This window comes from Chinchilla lanigera, unplaced genomic scaffold (assembly GCF_000276665.1).
Source record: "Chinchilla lanigera isolate Chin_1 unplaced genomic scaffold, ChiLan1.0 scaffold00095, whole genome shotgun sequence".
NCBI lineage: Eukaryota > Metazoa > Chordata > Mammalia > Rodentia > Chinchillidae > Chinchilla > Chinchilla lanigera.
This window is the reverse complement of record NW_004955496.1, coordinates 426146-447650: the sequence shown is the minus strand read 5'-3', so window position 1 is coordinate 447650 and position 21505 is coordinate 426146. Positions and strand designations below refer to the sequence as shown.

General features: G+C 39.6%; 1 protein-coding gene across 1 annotated transcript in view; it reads left to right on the top strand.

The window, feature by feature from the left end:
- The window catches only part of Lrit3 (leucine-rich repeat, immunoglobulin-like and transmembrane domains 3), a 22004-nt gene extending 8589 nt beyond the window's left edge, over positions 1-13415 (top strand). The window contains exons 3-4 of the mRNA XM_005406184.1: positions 9920-10225; positions 12274-13415. Of these exons, the coding sequence (XP_005406241.1) occupies positions 9920-10225; positions 12274-13415 (1448 nt within the window). The remainder of the gene's footprint in view (positions 1-9919; positions 10226-12273) is intronic.
- The last annotated feature ends 8090 nt before the right edge of the window (positions 13416-21505 follow it).

Sequence of the window (21505 nt, the reverse complement as noted above, 5' to 3'; positions counted from 1 at the left end):
GGACATCCTTGTCTTGTAGGAACCTGTTTTAGATTTTCTAAAATTCAGTGTTTAACTCTACCAGTTCCACCTTCCTATTGCCCTGTAGAATTTACTTTTGTACTATTTCAGTGGAACATTTCTGTTTTTATATAACTTGTATTATGCTGTGTTTATTATTATTCATAGATGAAGGTTCAGCTTGTGATAATAATAGGAACAGCTAATATTGATAACAATAAGAATAGCTTATATTAATACTATTCAGGGCATTCTAGCTCTAGCATTTTACATACTTAATTCTTCAAGTCTTTTGTTACCCTTGTGGTAAGTACCATTTCGTGCATAGTTTATAAAAGAGGACAAAGGCACAAGTTAAGCCACTCGCTCAAATTCCCTTACCACATAGGAGACCTGGGTGTGGGAAAACATAGCTGTCTTACTCTTCTCCTTGCTGAGACAAAATACCCCATACCCACAAGTTAAAGTAGAAAAGATTTACTTATCTCACAGTGTGTAGAAGTTTCATTGCATAGTTGGCTGGTTCCAAGGCAGGGTGGCATGGCAGAGGGGTATCACAGAGGATAAACAGTTCGTGGTGAGCAGAAGACAACAAAGCAGTGAAGTAGCAAAAGATAGCAAGTGACAAGCAACAACTGACAAGCAGCAACCTTCTTTCTGTCCCTTGTATCCTATCCAGGCTACCTACCCTTAGAGCAGGTAGCACTCGCACCCAGGGTGGGGCAGCCTGAATGCTAGCATCACACACTGCAGGCCCACCATCACATCCTTGATCCCATCAGCACGCACCCTAGATCCAGCCACTTCCAAAAAACCCCACCTATGACTGCATGAGGCTTTGGAGGGTCATCTAGATACAAGTCATGACAATAGCCCATCTGGGTCTGGGACACACCTTCTCCAGTTCTTCTAATGCAAGGTATAGAACAATAGGAGTTATTTCCTTACATTGGCATCAGTTGACTGACCTCTTTAAATCATGAAATTATTTAACCAAAAATACACAGAGACAGGTTTTTCAGTTAATTTGGCTCACTTCCACAATGAATAAAAATATCAATATAGCAAAACTGTCCTTAACTGTATTCATAAAGCCATAAACCAGTGTCCTGGGCATAAATATTTAAACTATGAGGTGAATTTTTGATGATTTTTTTCTGTGATTTCTAGCACAGGTAAATTTCCATGGCCTCTTTCTCCAGATGAAGGAAATGCTTGCACAAGCATATTCTGTAAAGTCTGCCACTGTTTACCTTGGAGGAAAACCCTGCAGTAGAAGAGGGCATAACATGCTTTCTTGGGTGTTTTTCACTCGTACCCAAATTTGCTCAGTTGTAAACATATGCCCCTCTGTCCCTAACAGAATTTGCATGAAGGGCAGTAGCAGCCTGAGTTTTCACATGGAATTTCAAAGGTGGTATTGATTTATTAATTTATTCTACCTTTGCTAGGACTGCAGGAGACAAATCCACATGGTTAATGTATCCTTCTCCCAGTTCCCGTCCTGAGGACCTCATACACGTGTTCTCAGTCCTCATAGCTCCCCAGAGACAGGCCTGTGATCGTCACTGTCCTCTTTCTACAGCTGGCAGAGGCAAGCTTCAAATTCACAGTCCAGCTCCAGACACATCACTCTTGATTTTTAAACTTTTTAATAATTGCAGGGTTGCTATGTACTTTGCATGCAGTAGAATGAAGACCCGAGTGCGCAGTTTGGAAATATTCTGATAACGTCTACAGTCCTGGAACTTACATCTTCATCCTGATACAGAATACTTCTGTTATCCCAGAAAGTACCTGCTCCCTTTCCCAGGGAATCATCTGTCTTTCCAGACTGTTTTGATTTCTCACCCTGGGTGATTCCATCTGCTCTCAAATGCCCGGTCAACCGAGTCACACAGGCGCACTCTCATGCCTGGCTTCTCCTCTCAGCATGTTGCTGAGATCCCTCCCTGTTATCCATTCTGATGATCCTGAGTGCAGTTTCTATTCAGTTACAAGAATGAACCATCTTGCTGTTGAACACACAGCCTCTTTCTAGTTGTGGGCTATTATGAGCTAGGCTTCTATTAATATTCTTTTACATACCTTCTATGTCGTACCTTTCTATTTCTCATGGATAAGTTGCTAGGGCTGGAATTGCTGGTTATAGCTTGTTAAGAAACTTCCAATTTCCAAAGAGATTTCAGACATCATACATTCCCACCAACCCTGTATGAGCCTGGCTGACCCACATCCTCCGGACATTTCAGGTTGTCTTTTTCATCGTGGTTATTCTGTGGGGTGGACTGGTCAACCTGGAAGCAGTATTACGTTGTGACTTTGATGTGTACCTTCCTGATGACCAGTGCCGTCGAAAAGGTGTCCATTTGTTTACTGGCCGTTTGCATATATTCCTGTACAAAGCATCTCTTCATGTCTTTTGCCTAAGCTTTTCGAGTTTTTTTAAAAAACTATTGAATACAAATCCTTTGTCAATTTCATGTATTGTAAACATTTTTCCCAAAGCTTACTTTTTTATTCATTTTTTTCATAGAGCATTTATTTGGTAAGAAAGTTTTAAAAGTTGTTATTACCTGATTTATTAGTTCTTTCTTTAACAATTAGTACTTTTTGTATACCTTCTGAGAAATACTGCCTACTTGAAGATCTCTGAGATGTTCTACTTTGTTTACAGTCCTAGTCTTTATCTTCAGTTTTTAGCTTTACAGTCTTAGCCTTTGCTTTATGGCTATGATCTATTGCAAAATATTTTTTGAGGGGTTGAGGTTTATCTTTTTTTCCAAACATGTTCAGTTGCTCTGGTACCATTTTTGAACACTTTCCTTTCCTCATTGGTTTGCTAAACATTTCTATCCCCACAAAGCTGAGGAATGTGTTCAAAATGGTTGAACATCTTTGTCTTAAAGGGCTTATCATTTGGAGTATAAGTTTTGCACAAGAATTTATTGCTGATTTTTCATATGCTTTGACACACACATATAAATAGCACATTTAATCCAACTACTCTGAAGCATGAAAAAATTCTATATTACTCTTCTAGAAAGGGATAAAGCAAAGCCGACTTGCTCCATTTAAGAATAGTTACATAAAATTTTTAATTAATGCACATTATTGTTATTGTGGCCTGTGTATTGCCTTAAAGGAATGCAATGCAAGTAACACTTTAACTTTAGAGAATTTTTTATACTTTTGTCCCTAGAAGAAAAATGCTTGATGAATGTGTTCTGTTCCTGAATCACTTCAGGTTTTAAAAATTGTGCCTTTGTCTTTTGATGTTTCAAAACATAAATAAATATGCATGATATTTTTGAGGGATTGAAAAGTATTAAAAAGTATTTAATCCTGGTTTCTATAACGTTTTGATGTAACCATTTGGCTTAATTTTTTAAAAAGAATTTTTTTTACCATTAACACATTTTTATAGTCATTTTAAGGTATAAACAAAATGATTAATTTTGTAGCTCCTGAACCTTTCCCTATGTAGACATTATACTCCCGATGGTGCTGCTTTGACATTTTTTAATTTGTCGATAACACAGCTGTTACCCATGGCGCTAACTGATGTTAGGCGCTAATTGATGTTAGGCGACAAAGGGGCAAGTTAAGGCACAGAAAGTAATAGACTAGGAGGCTAAAAAGAAAATCTGGAGTCAGGACTCTAAGTGACTTACAGAATCAAAGTAGTGATCTGTTTGTTCTTTAGTTTTCTCTTTCCTGCAATTGAAACAATGCTACTGGCTTCCCTGACAATATAGCACAGCATGGCAATGAGACACAGCAAGGTACCATGGTGGGTGCTTTACAATCAAGATGTTTACGTTCAAATCCTGGCTGTCAGTTGTGCAACCTCGGGAAGATTCCTTAACCTTCTCGAACCTTGGTTTCTTCATCTTTAAAATAAGGATGACAATACTATTTACTAATGGTGTTGTGAGGATAGAGTCAGAGCATTCTTCAGATCAGTGGTGGTGAACCTATGGCATACATGCCACAGCGGGCAGGCAGAGCGCTCTCAGTTGGCACATCAGCTGAGTTGCCCCAGTCAAGCTTTGATAAATTTTCAGTATGTATACAACAGCAAAGATCACACTAATTATGCAACAGCATGCCAAATGCAAACTTTTGCCTTTCAGTAAAAGGTTGTTTGTATCATTGAAAGCTCTATTACTATGTTTTTCTTTTAAGACAAAGAATGTTAATGTATGAGTTGTTTTTTCTAAACTAAAACCTCAGTATTCAGGTTTAATCATAGTATTGGCACTTTGCGATAAATAAGTGGGTTTTAGGTTGCAGTTTGGGCACTCAGTCTCTAAAAGGTTTGCCATCACTGCTTTAGATGTTTAGCTATCACAAGACAATTTCTCATAGCATCTGGAATCTCTACATATCTGTGAGCAGAGTAGGTGTTTTCGCTGCCAAAGGACTTTTGTTAGAGAACAGCTTTGTGCAGTAGAGAGAAAATTTTTCCTGCATAGCAAACGGCAGGCATGCTTACTATCCAGTGTATAAAGATATTGTCTCCATCCAGTGCTGTATTTATCTGTCCTTCATCTCTGCCTGGTAGTCTTGTATCTTCTGTTAATACCTATGAAACTGTGGCAGGCTAGCTTGCTCAGGTTGAGAGCTTCCAAAAATGTGTTTTTCAGCACTAAAATTAAGAAAGTCTTAGGCAAACTGGGATGGGTTGGTTGCAATACAGCAAAATAAAATCTCAGCAGCTTTGAAGTTTTTGAAGTTCTGTAACATTTGCTATGGAAGAAACAGTAACTTTTAATTTGTGTTAATATTATTAAAGAAAAAAATCTAGTGCATCAGGGCAAGATGTTTTGAAAATACAAGATATTCTACATAAATTAATTATATGGCAGGCAAAATTTGATATCTGTTGGTCAAATTGGAAGCCAGCCTTAAAGGGCTGGGGGCTTAGTTCAGTGGCGCAGCACCTGCCTGGCAAGCATGAGGTCCTGAGTTTGATTCCCAGTACCGAAAAAAGAAAAAAGAGTCTTAAAATTCAAATAAGGAAATTGCTATGATGAACACAGAATTTTAAATATAGAATGTTGGTAAAAATTATGCATATAAAATATCTTCCATGCCAGTATAACTTTTTTAGTGTTGTATTTCTGAATTTTTTAGGTGGTTCATATATGCTCTCTTTGGGATCTTTTGATTGTTTGGGTTTTTTGATTGCTTGTTATCCAATTTGAAATATTCCTTTTCATCCTCGTGGGCATGATGGTAGCTGCTTTCCCCTAGAGAGAGCACCTGCTGCTGTGTGTCCCGTGCTCTTCTTTGTCCCTGGCGTTACCTGTCCCACGTCAGGGAGCAGGTGGATGACTGGATGTGCACCTCACAAACTCATCAGCTGTGAGAGGGCAGCTCATAATTCTGTCAATACCAGCTGGTACCAAAGTCAAATTTGCAATCATTTCTAACTTTTTATTGAAGTTACTGGCACTTTATGTCCTAACTGACATCATTAATTTATTTGTGTGGATCAGATTGAAAAATTCCAAATCTAATGCTTTAAAAATAGCACTTAGATGCATACAGCCTAAAACTGGCAAAAGTAAAAAAAAAAAAAAAAAAATGGGTATAGGATAAAGGAAAACTCCTGAAAGGATTTCACCTTCAAAAGAGTTAAAAACAGTAGTGATTCTCCCCTTGATTTTATTAAGCAAAATAAATTCTATTGTTTATAAAAAAAAGGAATTGGTCACTCTAGTCTGGATTATAGTCAAAACAAATAAACTGGTTTCTTCTTGTACAGAATTCACACTTTAACCTTGAATTAAGGCAGGTTAGAGTGAGAAAGGTCACCGACTTGAAATATTGAACTGTTTTAAAATAGGCATGGTTAGAATAGTCTAGATCAGAAATGGCAAACCTTTGAGAGACCAAGTGCCCAAACTCCAACCTAAAACCCACTTATTCACTGCAAAGTGTCAATGCTGTGATTAAACCTGAATACTGAGCCTTTAGTTTAGGAAAAACAACTACTATCTGATGCCTGGCTGCTGGGGTGACCTGGCTGAGGTTCCCACCACAGCACACATGCCCCAGCTTTGGCACCACTTGCTTAGGTCCATGGAATGCCTTTCACACCTCAACCAACAGATTTAAACATGGACAAAGTAGGCTCTCCTTTGCCACCTTCTCTGTGTGCGCCTCCTTGACTGTGGGCTCCAGGGCTGGTTGGCTGCTCCACCTTTGCTTTTCTCCAGGACATTGTGGCTGGAGAGAGCTCTGGAGGTTGTCAACTCCCTGATGTTATAGATGGGGAAACCAAGGCTCAGTAAAACTGTCAACAGCGTCAAGGTCGCAGAGCTCCATCTAGAACGTGGGCCAGTCGAGTTTGTGAAGATGATGTCATTTCTTATTAGTTTTGAGAAATTTCTCTAATTGTACCTAAATTTGGCCTTAATATACAAGGTCGACTAATATTTACAATAATGAGCACATATGGCTTTGAACGTCTATTAACTGGTATTGTTATTGTAGAGGTTTCAGTCTCTATCAGGCCACCATTATGTCAATATTCACTTTGGCTTTTAGGAGACGACAGATTGCATGAGTTCAGTCTCTGTTCAGCAAAAAATGTGAGCTAAAGTGCAGGGAGTATATTTTTTTCTGTGTGAAATTTGTTGTTTCTTCAGAGTTTGAAACTGTATTAAGTGAGATTTTAAATATTTTTGGTTTTAGCAAAGGTGGTTAAAGTTTACAGAGATTTTTAAAACCTAAGTCAGACTTTGAGGTGATTTATATGAACAGTTTAATTAAAATTTCATGTAACTAGAAAAGAATTGCTGCCTTGTATGCATTCTAAAGACGAATCTGAGAAGGCTGTCAGATACCCGCTTGCTGTTCTATGACTGGGATTTCAGCCAGGACATTAGGTTTCAGAGCCACACTTAGGCATTCAGTGTAAGGAAAAACTGGAAATTCTGCTTGCGGCATGAAATAGGGTAAAGAAGCCAACACTACAGAGAACGGAATTCAGATTGATGTTAGAGAACTAGTCGTACTCTCAGGACTCAATGTAAAAGGCAAAGTTCAAGTTCACTCACCCATGGGAGAAAAGCAAAAGTCTAAGACAAAAGACAAAGCTTGGCATTGCAAGTTTGAGCCCAGTGTGGGTGACTTAGGGATTTAGGGAAACCATATTTCAAAAAAAAAAAAAAAAATTTAAGGGATGGAGATGTAGCTCAGTGCAAAGGCTCTAATTTCAATCCACAATACTACCAAAATAAGAAAATTAAAAAAAAAAATCATCCTGGAGAAAAATGACCCAACCACCAACAATTATATAATATAGCTATAGAGATATAGACTGTAAAAATTAACAGATTGCAACCATGGGTACTGTTTTTCACATTACAGTTCTGTCTTTTTTTCAAGTGAAAAGCCATCATCACAAATCTCTGAAATTCATTCCGTACTTTTCTACCCCAGGTTATCTCTGCGGGTTCTCACAGGATATCACCTTTAGGGTCCTAAGCTGTTTATAGATGTAATGCTCTGAAGAACATCTTAGAGACTTCTAAGATTTTGCCAAATGATTTTATAGACTCATCCTGGATTAGGATTTTTCTCTGAAGTCCTTTCTGAATTTGAGAATTTTGAGGAGGCCTGGTGTTAAGCTTTAGGACTACAATGTCGCCAAAGTTCTCATGCATGAGGAAGGTGATTTGATCTTGGAGTGCACTGTCCTTATCAGTGGCTAAATGACTAAATTTGGGAGGTGGGGCCTGATGGGAGGTGGGTCACCGTGATGCGGAAGGTGTGTTCATGTCCCCAGCCACTCCCTGTTCTCTCTCTCTGCTCCTGGCTGCTGTGGGGTGAGCAGCTTTTCCTCCACCAGGCCCTCTGCCATCCAGCTTCTGCCTTGGAGCCAGCCATGGGCTGAGACTGTGAGCCAAAGCAAACCTCTCCTCCCTGAAATTGTGTGTTTTGGGTGTTGTATCACAGCACTGCGACAACACGACGAAGACCCCGCAGAAGAGAAAGTGTTTCGTGACTGAACCGAGGAAATACCGGTTCCTTTATGTGAGCAGTTGTTTACTTGCTGTTGTTCTTTACATTTTACTAGCAAGAAGCTACCACACAGCAGCTTCAGCACGGTGCAGAAACATGGTGGATCACTCATCTCATTGAGTGCTTTTTGACTTTCCATGCTTGCCACAGGTGACATTGTGGAGCTTTCTGCCCCGCCACAGGCAGGATCCTCTTTCCTCTAGTTTCCATAACTTTCTTCCCACTTTCCTTGAAGCTCTCCTTGACAGGTTCCTTGAAGGACACACAAATTCTGCTTCAACTCCTCAGGATGAAGCAAATACTGTTGGTACTGCAATGGGAAACGTCAGCTCACTGCTTTTCCTGCCCCAGGTTCTCTCTGGAAGGGAGTTGGGGCCAAGCACCTCCATGGACCAGGCCCACATCACCTGTGTGTCTTGTTAGCCTTCCCAGTCTCCTCTCCTGCCCTTGCCAGTAGCTCACTGTATGGGTTTGTTGTAAAAAACTCACATTAACTCCATGTTTTCAGATGCCACCAAATCATGATGCATGCGAGGCTGCCTTAGGTGGCTCTCAGCACCCCCTACGATGATGTTGTTAGTCCATGCAGAGCACTCTAGGCACATCTAGGTAGCAGTCTTTAAGGAGTTCTGTGGTACCCAGAACCAAACCTCAGCTCTAACACTGATTAGCTATGAGACCTTGGTCAAGATTTTGGCTTCTCTGTCTCAGCATCACCTTGGCCACCTCTCTGTCTCTGTCTCACCTTGGCCACCAAGTTCTTTGGCCTTTCTTTGTCTCCCCTTGTTGTGGTTTGGTCCTGGATGTCCTCCCAAAGCCTCATGCAGTCTGGGAGCAGGCTTCTAGAGCTTATGATTGATTCATGGGTGTGAGTGCTACACCCGCCCTGGGGCAGATAGTTTGTGTATGTAAAGGAGAGAAAGAGGCTGCTTGCTGCCACTCCTCCCTTTTGCTCTTGCTGCTTTTGCTGTCTTCCACTGCCATGAACTGTTGCCCTTTGTCAAGTGCCACTCTGCCTTGGAGCTAGCCAAGTATGGACTGAAACCTCCACAAACTGTGAGTTAAATAAGCTTTTCCTTCCTTAATTCCAGGCGTCAGGTATTTTGTCTCAGCAACGAGAGAAAAGTAACCAAGCCCCTCCCATGTTTAAAATGGGAAACAATAGCACTGTGTTTCTCACAGGGTCATTGGGAATAAGTGGAATAACACAGGTTAGTGAAAGAGTGAATAAAAACTAGGAGGTATGACAGACATTGTGAAATGAAAGGAAAATGCTCAAAAGTAAAGGGCAACTGGGGTGTGGGAAAAGAGAAGGGAAAGAAAGGGAAATTATGTGTATGTATATACAGGATAGCTAACATAGCTGTACTACTGTCTTCTATTGCTGTACAGAAAGGAACAGTTAATGATTACTTGATTGATCGCTATTGCATGTCTCTATTTGTTTCCTTGAGAAACCACTTTGAAGACATCAATAAGTAATACAACAACCATTGTTAATTTCCTACAACTTTGTCTGTAACTGTTTTGTTTGTATTGTTCTTATGTTATTTTGTAAATGGATGTCTGTTTGTTAATATGTATTCCTTCTTTATGTCTTAAAATTAAAAAAAAGAATAACACAGGTTAGGTCTTATAACAGAACCTAGCAAAGTGCAAATGTTCATTGTTAGCTATAGTTACTAATGGTCTGACCTAGTGGGCAGGGTACGTTCCTTGAGATTCTGGATTTTAAGGGAAAAGGGACCCACGGGTAGCTGCTTTGTCCTTTAAAGCACTCCTGTTGCTAGGGAGACACTCTAGGCATCTATTTCCCAAGAGGCTCTGATATGAACGGAATTCATCGGAATAACCTCTGATACCCTTCTGTCATCTGTCTCAGGTCTGCAGGACAACCCTTGGTTCTGTGACTGTCACATCTCCACAGTGATTGAGCTGTCCAAGGTTGTCAGCCCTACTGTGGTGCTTCTTGACACCCTCATGGTTTGCAATGAGCCTGAGCGCCTCACTGGGATCCTATTTCAGAGGGCCGAGCTGGAGCACTGTCTGAAGCCTTCGGTGATGGCCTCAGCCACCAAGATCACATCCGCCCTGGGCAGTAACATTCTGCTGCGGTGTGATGCCACTGGCTACCCGACCCCACAGCTCACATGGACCAGATCTGATGGCTCGCTAGCTAATTACACAGGTATTGTCCCCATTCTTCCTGAAAAATGAGTTCACAGAAGCCTGAACTCAATCTCATGTTTTTGTGCACGAGATTAAGTTGAAGTTGGCTGGTTCATTCTAATAAAACATGCCAAGATTGCTTGATGCCAGGAGTTTGTTGGAGCCTGTTGTTGTTGTTTTGCAGTGCTAGAGATTGAACCCGAGTCTTCAAGCATGCTAGGCAAATGCTCTACCACTGAGCTGTCCCCATAGTCTCCTTGATGCAAAGGATCTGAAGACTATGTTCCTGGTTAAAATTTTCCTCAGTTTATTTAATGACCTAGATAACATTACACAATCTAAAGTAGAAAGCAACATGATACAGTAGAAAGATGATTCCTGAAAACGTCTTTTCCATATTGGATATAGCTTACTTCAAAATGTACAACCATGGTTAAGTGTGGTGGTATACATCTCTCATCCCAGCACTCAGAAGGCTGAGGCAGGAAGATTGCCATGAGTCTGAGGCCAACCTGGGCTACATAGTGAGTTAAAAGCCAACCTAAACTACATAGCAAAACCTTGTCTCAAAAAAAAAAAAAAAGTGTGACTGTCAAAAACCTTTTGTAAAGGGACTATAGTATCATACAAGCTTCTTACTTTTGAATAATTGTGTAAATAATAAGTTACACAGACAACTTAGGAGAAAAAAGTACAATTTTCAGAAATAGCAATTACATAGACTTTGTGGATCCTACTCTGTCCAACCTATGCTTTGGCTCCAGTTTCAACAATGATATTCTAGGGCTGGGGATATAGCTCAGTGGCACAGGCACCTGCCTAGCAAGCACAAGGTCCTGAGTTCGATTCCCAGTACAAAAAAAAAAAAAAACAGTGATATTCTAATGATGAAAAGGGTATATTTTTAAAACTGTTCAAAATTAAGTTAAAACGGAGGTTATAAAATAAAACTTGATGAACTAAAGTTATTAAGGCCTAATGTTTCTATAGATCATTACTAAACAACTCACAATCTAAGCTCGAGTGAATTTTGGAGTATCCTGTTGTGTACATTATTCTTCCTCAGAAAGCTTCTGCAACCAAGACAGAATGGAAATATGTTCAGAGTTCAGTGTTTAGGAAAGCGGAATTCCAATTTTGTAAAAACTTGGTATTCTGCAAAGAAATCTATAATTTAGTTTATCTCTGTTAAATATACAATGAATAACTTCAAATACAAATGATGACTCCTCTATGCTAGAAAAAGATCTGCTATACCTACTGGCTTTGTAGGTAGATGGATTTAATTATGGCCAAAAATATCTTGAGAACTATTTATGTAAGGTCTCACAATAAATATCTTGTAAAATCATAGTTAAAATGGAAAGGGGCTTTTAAGACCACTTTGTCTTTTCGAGACAGGGTCTCAACAAGCAGTTCAGGCTGGCCTTGAATTCACTTTGTAGCCGAGGCTGGCCTCAAACTCACAGCAATCCTCCTGCCTCAGCCTCCTGAATGCTGGGATTACAAGTGTGTGCCACCCTGCCAGTATCACTTTGTCTTATCCTTTCATTTTACAAATGCAGGAACATTTGTTGAAAGATACAAATTGATTTGTTTAAATCATATACTTTTTAGTGGATAAGAGTTCACTAAATCCCAACTGCCCTGATTTCCATCCCCACATCATTTTATTTTTTATTTATGTATTTATTTTTTTATTGGCTATATCCCTTTTAATTTTTAATTTTTATTTTTTTTGAAGAGTAAAAGAAGGATAACATAATAATAGAGGGTGCTTACCAAATTACAGACAAAGTGGTAGGAAATTATGGTTTTTGTTTTACATATTGTTATCCCACATCATTTTAAGATATCATTTCCCATGCAACTCTCAGAACACCTGGAAGGTCCTGGGCTTCAAGTAAACCATTTGTTGAACACCACCCACGATCAGCTATCCATGCAGCACCATTTCCCTGTTGGCTGGGATGCAGGGAGCACAGACAGCAGTTTCCTCCTCAGGTGGCGCGGTTTCTCAAACTTTTCCCTTTTTTCTCTCAGTCTGTGCATTTGTTTTTTTTTCAGTAATTCAAGAATCTCCAGGAGATGGAGTCAGATGGTCCATAATAAGCTTGACAGGCATTTCTTACAAGGATGCTGGGGATTACAAATGCAAGGCCAAAAATTTGGCTGGGATGTCTGAAGCTGTGGTGACAGTGACGGTAGTTGGTATTGTCAACACCACCCTATCACCTGACACTTCTGAAAGCAGAAGGAGTGGTCACCCTGAGGCAGAGGCACGGCCAGGATCTGGACACTTGACATCCACACCCACTTCACGGTCATCCTCCTGGTCCTCTTTCTCCTCTTCTTCCACTTCTCTTTCTGCTTCCACTTTGTCTCCTCCCTCCACTGCTTCCTTCTCTTCATCTCCTTTCATGTCCACTGTTTCTTTAATGACCCTGAGAAGCAGCATTTTGTCAGGCGAGACCAGAGCGAGCAGGCAGTCTCTGCAGCTGCACCCACATGGGAAAACAGACGTGAAGGCAGAGAAGAGCGGAGGCGAGCTTCCTCCAGCCAGTGCCAGTAAGAAAGAGGAGCGGGCACTGCTGGGTCATGCAACACCCATGGAGACGAACGCCACCATAGAGGACCTGAGGGTGGTCAGCGAGACAGAGGAGAGTGTGACTCTGACATGGAACAGTGTCAATGCCACACATCCTTCTGCAGTGACAGTGCTGTATTCCAAGTACGGTGAGAAGGACCTGCTGCTGTTGAATGCAGACTCCAGCGAGAACCAAGTTACCATAGATGGCTTGGAGCCGGGTAGGCGATACGTGGCATGTGTGTGTCCCAGAGGGATGCCTCCCCAGAAGGACCACTGTGTCACTTTTTCCACCGACAGAGCGGGAGAAGATGACCCCCAATGGATTTTCCTCATCATAGTGACCAGTGCTGCCTGTGTTGTTGCAGTGCCGCTAATTTGTTTCTTACTGTATAAAGTTTGCAAACTACAGTGTAAGCCAGAATCCTTCTGGGAAGATGATTTGGCAAAAGAGACTTATATCAGGTTTGAGACCCTGTCACCCAGGTCTCAAAGCGTAGGGGATCTCTGGACACGAAAGTGCAGAGATGACTCAGAGAAATTGTTGCTGTGCTCTAGGTCGAGCGTGGAATCACAGGCGACTTTGAAAAGTGAGAGCTGCAGACCAGAGTATTATTGCTGAGGTTTGCAGTCTGGGTGCCGTGAGTTCCAAAATTGAGGATGTAAGTGTTCAGTTGTAGGATTCTGGACAAACTTTCTTACCTACATGAAAACACAAGTGAAGTGTTTTTCAGTGTTTTTAAAGAAAATACTATGAGACTTCTGAACTGAAGACAGCCTTGATTTTTGTTGCATGGATGATGGCATTAGAAATAATTTCTAGGATGGTGCTTCATATATTAACAATAATTTTTACAGTTAGTCCTTAAAATAAACTTTTATAAAGATAGTTGTAACAAGTGGACTCTGCATTTTAAAAAAGGTAGTTTTCTGAACAGTGAAGAAAGATTAGTATAAGTGGCTAAGCCTTGATGTTCATTCACATGCAAAGTGTTTTACTGAGATTGCTGTGGACTTGTGCTGCTACTGCCTAGGGCACGAGTGTGGGATGTTGAAGAATTCGGTGATCACAGAGCTTTAAATACATCTAAGTGGAGAGGGATGGTTCTGTGTCTTTGTATCATTATGCATTATAATACTGGATAGTCGTGTTCATATTTCATGTCAAAATATTTTCCCTTGTCCCTAGAGATACAAGTGTTAGCAAAAATGAGATTAAAAAGATGAACATGACCAATACACCATATATATGTATATATATAATTTAACACACGCTGATACACTGTGATAAATACAAAGTAATTTGCTAATTTTTAAACAATGTCTTTAATATTTTTATATTTTTCTTTTCTCTTTGTCTTCTTCCCCTTTCTTTTTTTTAATTCCTTTTTTAACCTCTTTGATCTGAAGATGTACAGATAGCCAAATGATCACAAACTAAACTGTTTTTCTCTTTTGCCACATTATATTTTGATTCTCTAGACAAAAAGAATGACTCTGAAATTATTAACTACCATTTGAAAGTCTTTTTTTAAGATCCCAAAATGTTATTTTAGGGTTCTGAAAGAAAAACTTGAATGGGTTCACTTTGGTCAAGCTTTCATCCTAGGTTTAAAACATCAGAGGGAATTGGAGTAGTTTAATGAATACATAGGAAAGAGGCTTCATAAGTAATATTTAGATTTTCTTAAAAAAGAACTTTTCATTAACTATAGTGGACTATAAGAGAGAATGTGGCTGATAAGACTAATAGAAGCTCTAAAGTCCACTCAGCATCTCACAGGGCTGACACTTCACACGTCACAATGTGACCCGCTGCGGATGTCCCAGAGGCAAGGCCACCTCGGCACAGAGGCAGCTGTCATGAACCTTAGGACAAACCAAAACTTGCAAGAGCTGAAACTCACTTTATGAAAAACACCCAGTAACTGGTTAAGAGTGGACACAGGTATGAGGAAGGGGAAGGAAAAAGCAAAGGTTTTTCATGTCATTTGAGAGGTCTCTTTATAGGTTGTCACCAGGCAAAAGCTGCCACCATCATTTTTAAGACTGTCCTGGACACCTCCAGGAAGGGGACAGACTCCCAGGATGAGATGATTCATGAAGATGCCTTATCTTGAAGAGCCAGGTGCCAGCTGATGTCTCCAGTCCCAGCATGCAGAACAGCACTGGGGCCAGAAGGACCCTGGTGCCATGATGCTGCAGACCAAGAAGGCTAAGGCAGGGCTCCTCTGCAGAAAGCTTATCTGTGGCCCACCAATGTGTCCCTACCCACTGGCTTCCTTGAGTCCCGCCCCCAAGGCCAGTTTCTGTGGTTCAAGGGTTTTAAGTGTCCCAGTTAGACAGCTTCCTACGGTGATTTCTCCCCTTCAGATACGTGTCTCAGGCAAATCAAAGCCACAATAAAATTCTGAGTCCAATTCACTGTACCAAAAAGAAAAGAAGGTCACTACATCTTTGTCAGTGGAACAGTCTAAGAGGAAGTTATAACAATCATAAATATATATGCATGATATACTGGTACACCCAATTATATTAATAGACATGAAAAATCAAATAAGCACAAATACAATTGTAATGGGGGACCACAATACCCCACTGTCACAACTAGACAGATCAACCAGACAAAAAAAAAAAGAAATATCAGAGTTGAACCAAACTTTTGAACAAATGGATTTAGTAGATGTCTACAGAATGTTCTACTCCACAACATCAGAATACACATTCTTCTCAGCTGCACAAGGGATGTCCTCCAAAATAGACCACATACTAACTCATAGAACATGCTTAAGTAAATGCAAAGGAATTGAAATTATCTCATGTATGTTATCAGACTACAGTGCAGTGAAACTGGTAATCAATGGGAAAAGAACCACAAAAGCTTCAAAAACAGATGGAAATTAAATAACACCCTCCTGAACAGCCAATGAGTCACAGATGAAATTAAGAAATTAGACAGTTTCTACAATTACACAATAATGCTAATGCACCATACTGGAGGTTATGGGATGCAAAGAAAGCAGTCTTATGAGGGAAATTTATAGTGATGAATTCCCATATCAGAAAAACAGAGTGAGCTCAGATAAACAGGCAAATGTTGAAACTCAGGCTTCTACAAAAAGAAGACCAAGTTAAACCCAAATGTCATATGGGGGAGGAAATTATAAATATATGAGCAGAAATTAATGCAATTGAGACTGAGAAAACAATACAAAGAATCCTCGGTGAGATACTGGCAAACAGAATGCAACCAATCATCAAGAAGATCATATGCCATGAGCAAATGGAATTCATTCCAGAGTTGCAGGGATGGTTCAAAATATGCAAATCAATACATTTAGTATACCATATCAACAGAGCCAAGGACAAAAGCCATATTATCATCTCAGTAGATATACAGAAAAAACATTTGACAATGTGCAATATCCATTCATGCTAAAAAAAAAAAAACTCTACAAAAAATTGGAATAAATGGTCTTCATCTCAACATGACAAGGGCTATTTATGACAAACTAACAACCAACATCATACTAAATGGTCAAAAAGCAAAAACTTTCACCCTAAAATTAGGAGAAAGGCAAGATTGTCTACTATCACCACTCCTGTTAAATACAGTTGTGGAAATATTAACCAGAACATTTAGACAAGAGAAAGAAATAAAAGCAATGAGCATAGCAAAGGAAGAATTTAAAATATAATCATTTGTAGATGCCATGATACTCATCAAAAACTCCACCAAAAGACTTCTAGACTTATTAATCAAATTCAGTAGTGTCGCTGTATACAAAGTCACCACTCAAAAATCCATAGCATTCCTGTACACAAATAACAGATTCACTGCGAGAGAAATCAGGGAAACAACACCTTTTACAATAGCACCCCCTAAAAAATGAAATACTTAGGAATCAATCTAATGAAGGAAGTAAAAGACCTTTATATTGAAAACTACAGTGCTTGAAAAAATGACATTGAAGAGAATATCAGAAAATGGAAAGGTATCCCTTGTTCTTGGGTAGGAAAAACCAATATAGTGCAAATGGCCATCCTTCCAAAATTGTTACACAGATCAAATGCAATCCTGATCAAAATTCCAACAGCATATCTCACAGAATTAGACAAAACAACCATAAAGTTCATTTGGAACCAGAAAAGACATAGAATAGTGCTGCCGTCCAGCCGCAGCAGGTCCAGGAGATTCCTGCAGGAGGGAATGACACAGGCAAGGAGACAACACAGACACTAGAGGCCCTTCTGGTGGGGCAGGGGAGCAAGGCTCCTCTGACACAGAGAAATGTTTTTTGCTTTATTATATACTTTTGCAACTACATATGAAACTTCGCAGGTGATCAACCTTTCTAAAGCACATAGAAAAGGAAGCAAAAACATCAATCACTAGAAGTTCTTGATTAGGTATAATTTTTCAAAGAATTGTTTACTTGTCTCCTGGACAACAGGACCCACATTTACAATATCTCCATCTAGAGCCAGTCTAGCACACACAGGGCCTTTGCCTGTTTTCCCATGCACTGAGGTTTGCACAGCACTGCCCTCCCATTCTGGTGGGTGAACATTGCCACACAGGAGGTAGGGGACTAATGCACATCTCTGTGGTGGCTTCTACTTCCTCTTTCAATCCTAAAATGGTGCCTTTTGTCTTGGGCTCTGATTCCTTAAGTACTTTCAGTTCTGATCCTTCAGGTCCCCAACCATCCTTTATCAATAGCACAATAAATATCTGGAAAGCTATAATTAGTATGGAGAGTAGAGAGAGGCTGCACACCCATCCTATGTGGTTCCTGCTTTGCAGATATCCACTGCCAGTCCTGACTGTGTCAAGGAACTGGCACTGGAAGGTCTCTGGCAGAAGGGTAAAAGCAATTCTGGGGAACAAAGGCCAGGCAGGGAGTATCACATTTCCCAATTTGAAATTATACTACAAAGCTACTGTGATAAAAGCAGCATGGTACTGCAGAAAACAGACCTGAGGATAAATGAAACAGGCTAGAAGATGTAGCGACAACTCCAACACACTCAACCATCTTATCTTTGACAAAGGAGCCTACCACCTTCACCAGAAGAAAGAAGCCTCTTTGATAAATGGTACTGGAAAAACTGGCTTTCCACATGCTGAAGATTAAAACTAGACCTATATGTTTCACAGTGCATTAAATTAGCATTGAAATGGATCAAAGATGTAAACATGAGAACAGAAATACTAAACCTGCTTGAAAATAGAATAGGTAGAACTCTTGAAGTCATTGGTGCAGGCAAAGACTTTATGAACAAAACCTCAGTTGCACAGGAAACACCAGGAAGAATCAACATCTTATCAAAAGGCTTTTGCACAGCAAATGAAACCACCAACAGAGTGAAGAGACAACCCACAGTCTGCTGTATCTCACATGGACTCATATCTAGAATATATAAAGAACTCAAATAAATCAGACTTCCCCAAATTTAAAGACCCAATCAAAAAAAGAACACTGAGGGGTTGGGGATTTAGCTCAGCGGCAAAGCGCCTGCCTGGCAAGCGCAAGGTCATGAGTTTGATTCCTGGTACCCGAGAAAAACCAAAAAAAAAAAAAAAAGAACACTGAAATGAATACACACTTCTCAAGTGAAAAAGTAGAAACAGCAAATAAATATGTGGAAGAAATGTTTCAATATCACTGGTCAATCAAGAGGTCGAAATTAAAACAATGCTGAGATTCCATCTCACTCCAGAAAGAATGACTATTTTCAAGAAATCAACCAATAACAAATAATGCTGGTGGGGCTGTGGGGAAAAAGGAACCCTTCTCCATTGTTGGTGGGAGTGTGAACTGGTGCAACCACTGTGGAAATCAGTGTGGAGATTACTTAAAAACCTAAAACTAGAGGTTGCATTTGACCTAGATATTCCCCTTCTTGTTATCTTCCCAAACAAATGAAAAGCATCATATCACAGGATGTATTCACACCCATGTTTATGGATGCACAGTTTCTAATAGCTAAATCTTAGAAACAATCCAAATGTCCATCAGTTGATGAATGGATAAGGATGTGGGTTTTTTTATACAATGGAGTAGTATTTTGACACAAAGAAAGATAAGCTTGAGGCATTTCTAGCAAAAGGGATGCACCTTAAGACCATACTCTCGATGAAATAAATCAGACACACATGTTTAGATACCACATTGTTCCTCTGGTGTGAGAAATTAAAAGTGCAAATAAGGACAAAAATGTATAATAGATATTGGAAAATGGGGGGAAATGTTCAAATGAGAAGGAGAACAAGGGAGGGGAGAAGGGGAAGGAATGATTAAACAAGAAAAAAAGAGAATAGAACGAAAAATGGCAACAAAGCTTTTGTAAATAAGGAAGAGAAGAGGGGTTGAAGGGAGGGGAGGGGAACGGGGAAAAATGAAGCAAGACATCATGTGCAGGCACAAACTTCCTATGATAAATGTTATCATTATGTATATGTAAAATATACCAATAAATTTAAAAGAAAAAAATTCTTGCCCATTCCAAGATCCTGAAACTCTCCCTTGTATTTTATTCCAATTGTTTCTTAGCTTCAGTTCCTAAATTTAAGTCCTTAATATAGTTTTATTTGATTTTTATAGCTGATGCTAGAGAGGAGTATAGTTTCATTTTTCTGCATGTGTATATTCAATTTTCCCAGTACCATTTATTAAAAATACTGCTTGCCAATTCCTGTTTTGGTGTCACTGCAAAAAAATCAGTTGGATATAGATGCCTGGTTTACTTCTAGGCTCTCTATGCTGTTTCATTGGTTTATGTGTCTTTTTTAATGCAAATATCATACTGGTTTGATTACTACTGCTTTGTAGAATGTTTTGAAGTCAAGCAGTGCAACATCTCTTTTCTGTACTTTCTTCAAAATGACTTTTGCTCTTTAATTTTTTTGTTTTTATTTTTGTGCTTATGTATACATTTTAGAATTGCTTTTCCCAGTTCTGCGAAGAATGTCATTGTTCTTTTGACAGGGATTGCACTGAATTTTTAAATCACTTTGAGTAGCATGAACATCTTAACAATATTGATTCTTCCAAACCATAAACATAAGCTATCTTTTCACTTTTTTGTGTCTCCTTCAATTTTTTTTTTAAAATCAATATCCACAATGGGAAGGAAGTCAGATTGTTTGTGGTTGCAGTTGACATGACCTTACATATAGAAAACTCCAAAAATTACACTAAAAATTACTGGAACTAGTAAGCTAAGCAAAGTTGTAGGATTCAAAATCTATTTACCCCAAAGTCAGTAGCTTTGCTATATACCCATTTAGAACAGGTCTGTTGGAGACACATTCCTTCAGCTTTTGCTTATCTGGGAAAGATTTTATCACTTCCTCATTCCTAAAGGATAGTTTTTCTGAATATATTCTTAATTGACAGGTGTGTTTTCCCTTCAGTACTGTGAAAATCTCTTGCTACTTTCCCTGACCTTTATGGTTTCTGCTGAGAAGTCTGCTGTCAGGCAAATCAGGGCATCTTTATGTACTACTTTCCTTTCTATTGCAGCCTTGAGAATTTTCTCTTTGTCTTCTACCTTTGTAAACATTTGCTCTTTTAATACTGCCTCAAAGCTCCTGTAAGCTTTCTTTATTCATCTTCATTCCTTCTCCTTTGTGTTTTCAAACAGTGTATCGCACTAATTCTGTTTGATTTATCCTATTATTAATGCTTCCTATGGCATTTTTAATTTCACTGAGCATATTGTTTAGCTCAAGAATTTAATTCTTAAAAATTGCTTCCAAAAACATTGTTTCTATCTCTTTAAGTTTCTCTGTCAGAGCACTGAAACATTTGTCTGTGTTGTGCTTATTAAGTGTGATGCAATCTGGGCAATTGAGAGATCAGATATTTTTTCCAGTTTATCCAACCTGGATTGTCTGTGCCTTTCTTTCTAGAAATTCTAAGCAGGCTACTTATTTTGTCTGAGCCTGTATTTCCACTATTTAGGCAATGGATTGTTCTCACATCCAGATTTACTGACAGTTTGTGGTTGGTATGTTGTCACTGTCACAGAACTAGAGGGCAACCCAAGGCAAGATTTGGTCCAAATAACATTGTTAGCATATTGCTCAGAAAGAACTAGGAGAGTACCTGTCCCCACAAGTTTTGCTGTAGGCCTAGGATAGGCCCAGATGCCTGTCTACAGCTACAAGCTGATGGTCAGGCGCTATAAGACTCTGCCTGGCTCTTGGCATAGTCATCATGGATAGGACAGTCCAAAGGTTCCTACATCACACTTGTGGTTACCAATTTGGCAAGCTGTTTCACACCCTGAACCTGAAGCACACCAAGAGCAGTACAATGCTATGTTAGGATCAAAGCCTATGCTGCCATGGGTTGCCTATTGCTGAGATGATCTTATGGTGCCAAGGCACTGCAGCAAGTAACAGGTGATACTAGCTGGGATAAAATTGGATAAACCAGGGCCATGTGTTTTCCCTTGGGACTAGAGTTGTTCCAAAGGCTCCATGTACAGATGGACCCAGGGATGGGTACCTTCAGGATATTTCCAGTGTTTAATCTCAACATCCTAGCACTAACTACCAGGGCAAAGTCTTGTGCTGACTACACTGCTCTACTCACAGTGAATCAGGTTTTATACCATGCTTTGCTGCCAAAAGTTAGGGTAGTAATGGTAAAGACAGGCCTTTGGTTGATGTTAAGCTGGGCCTCATCTGAGCCTCACAGC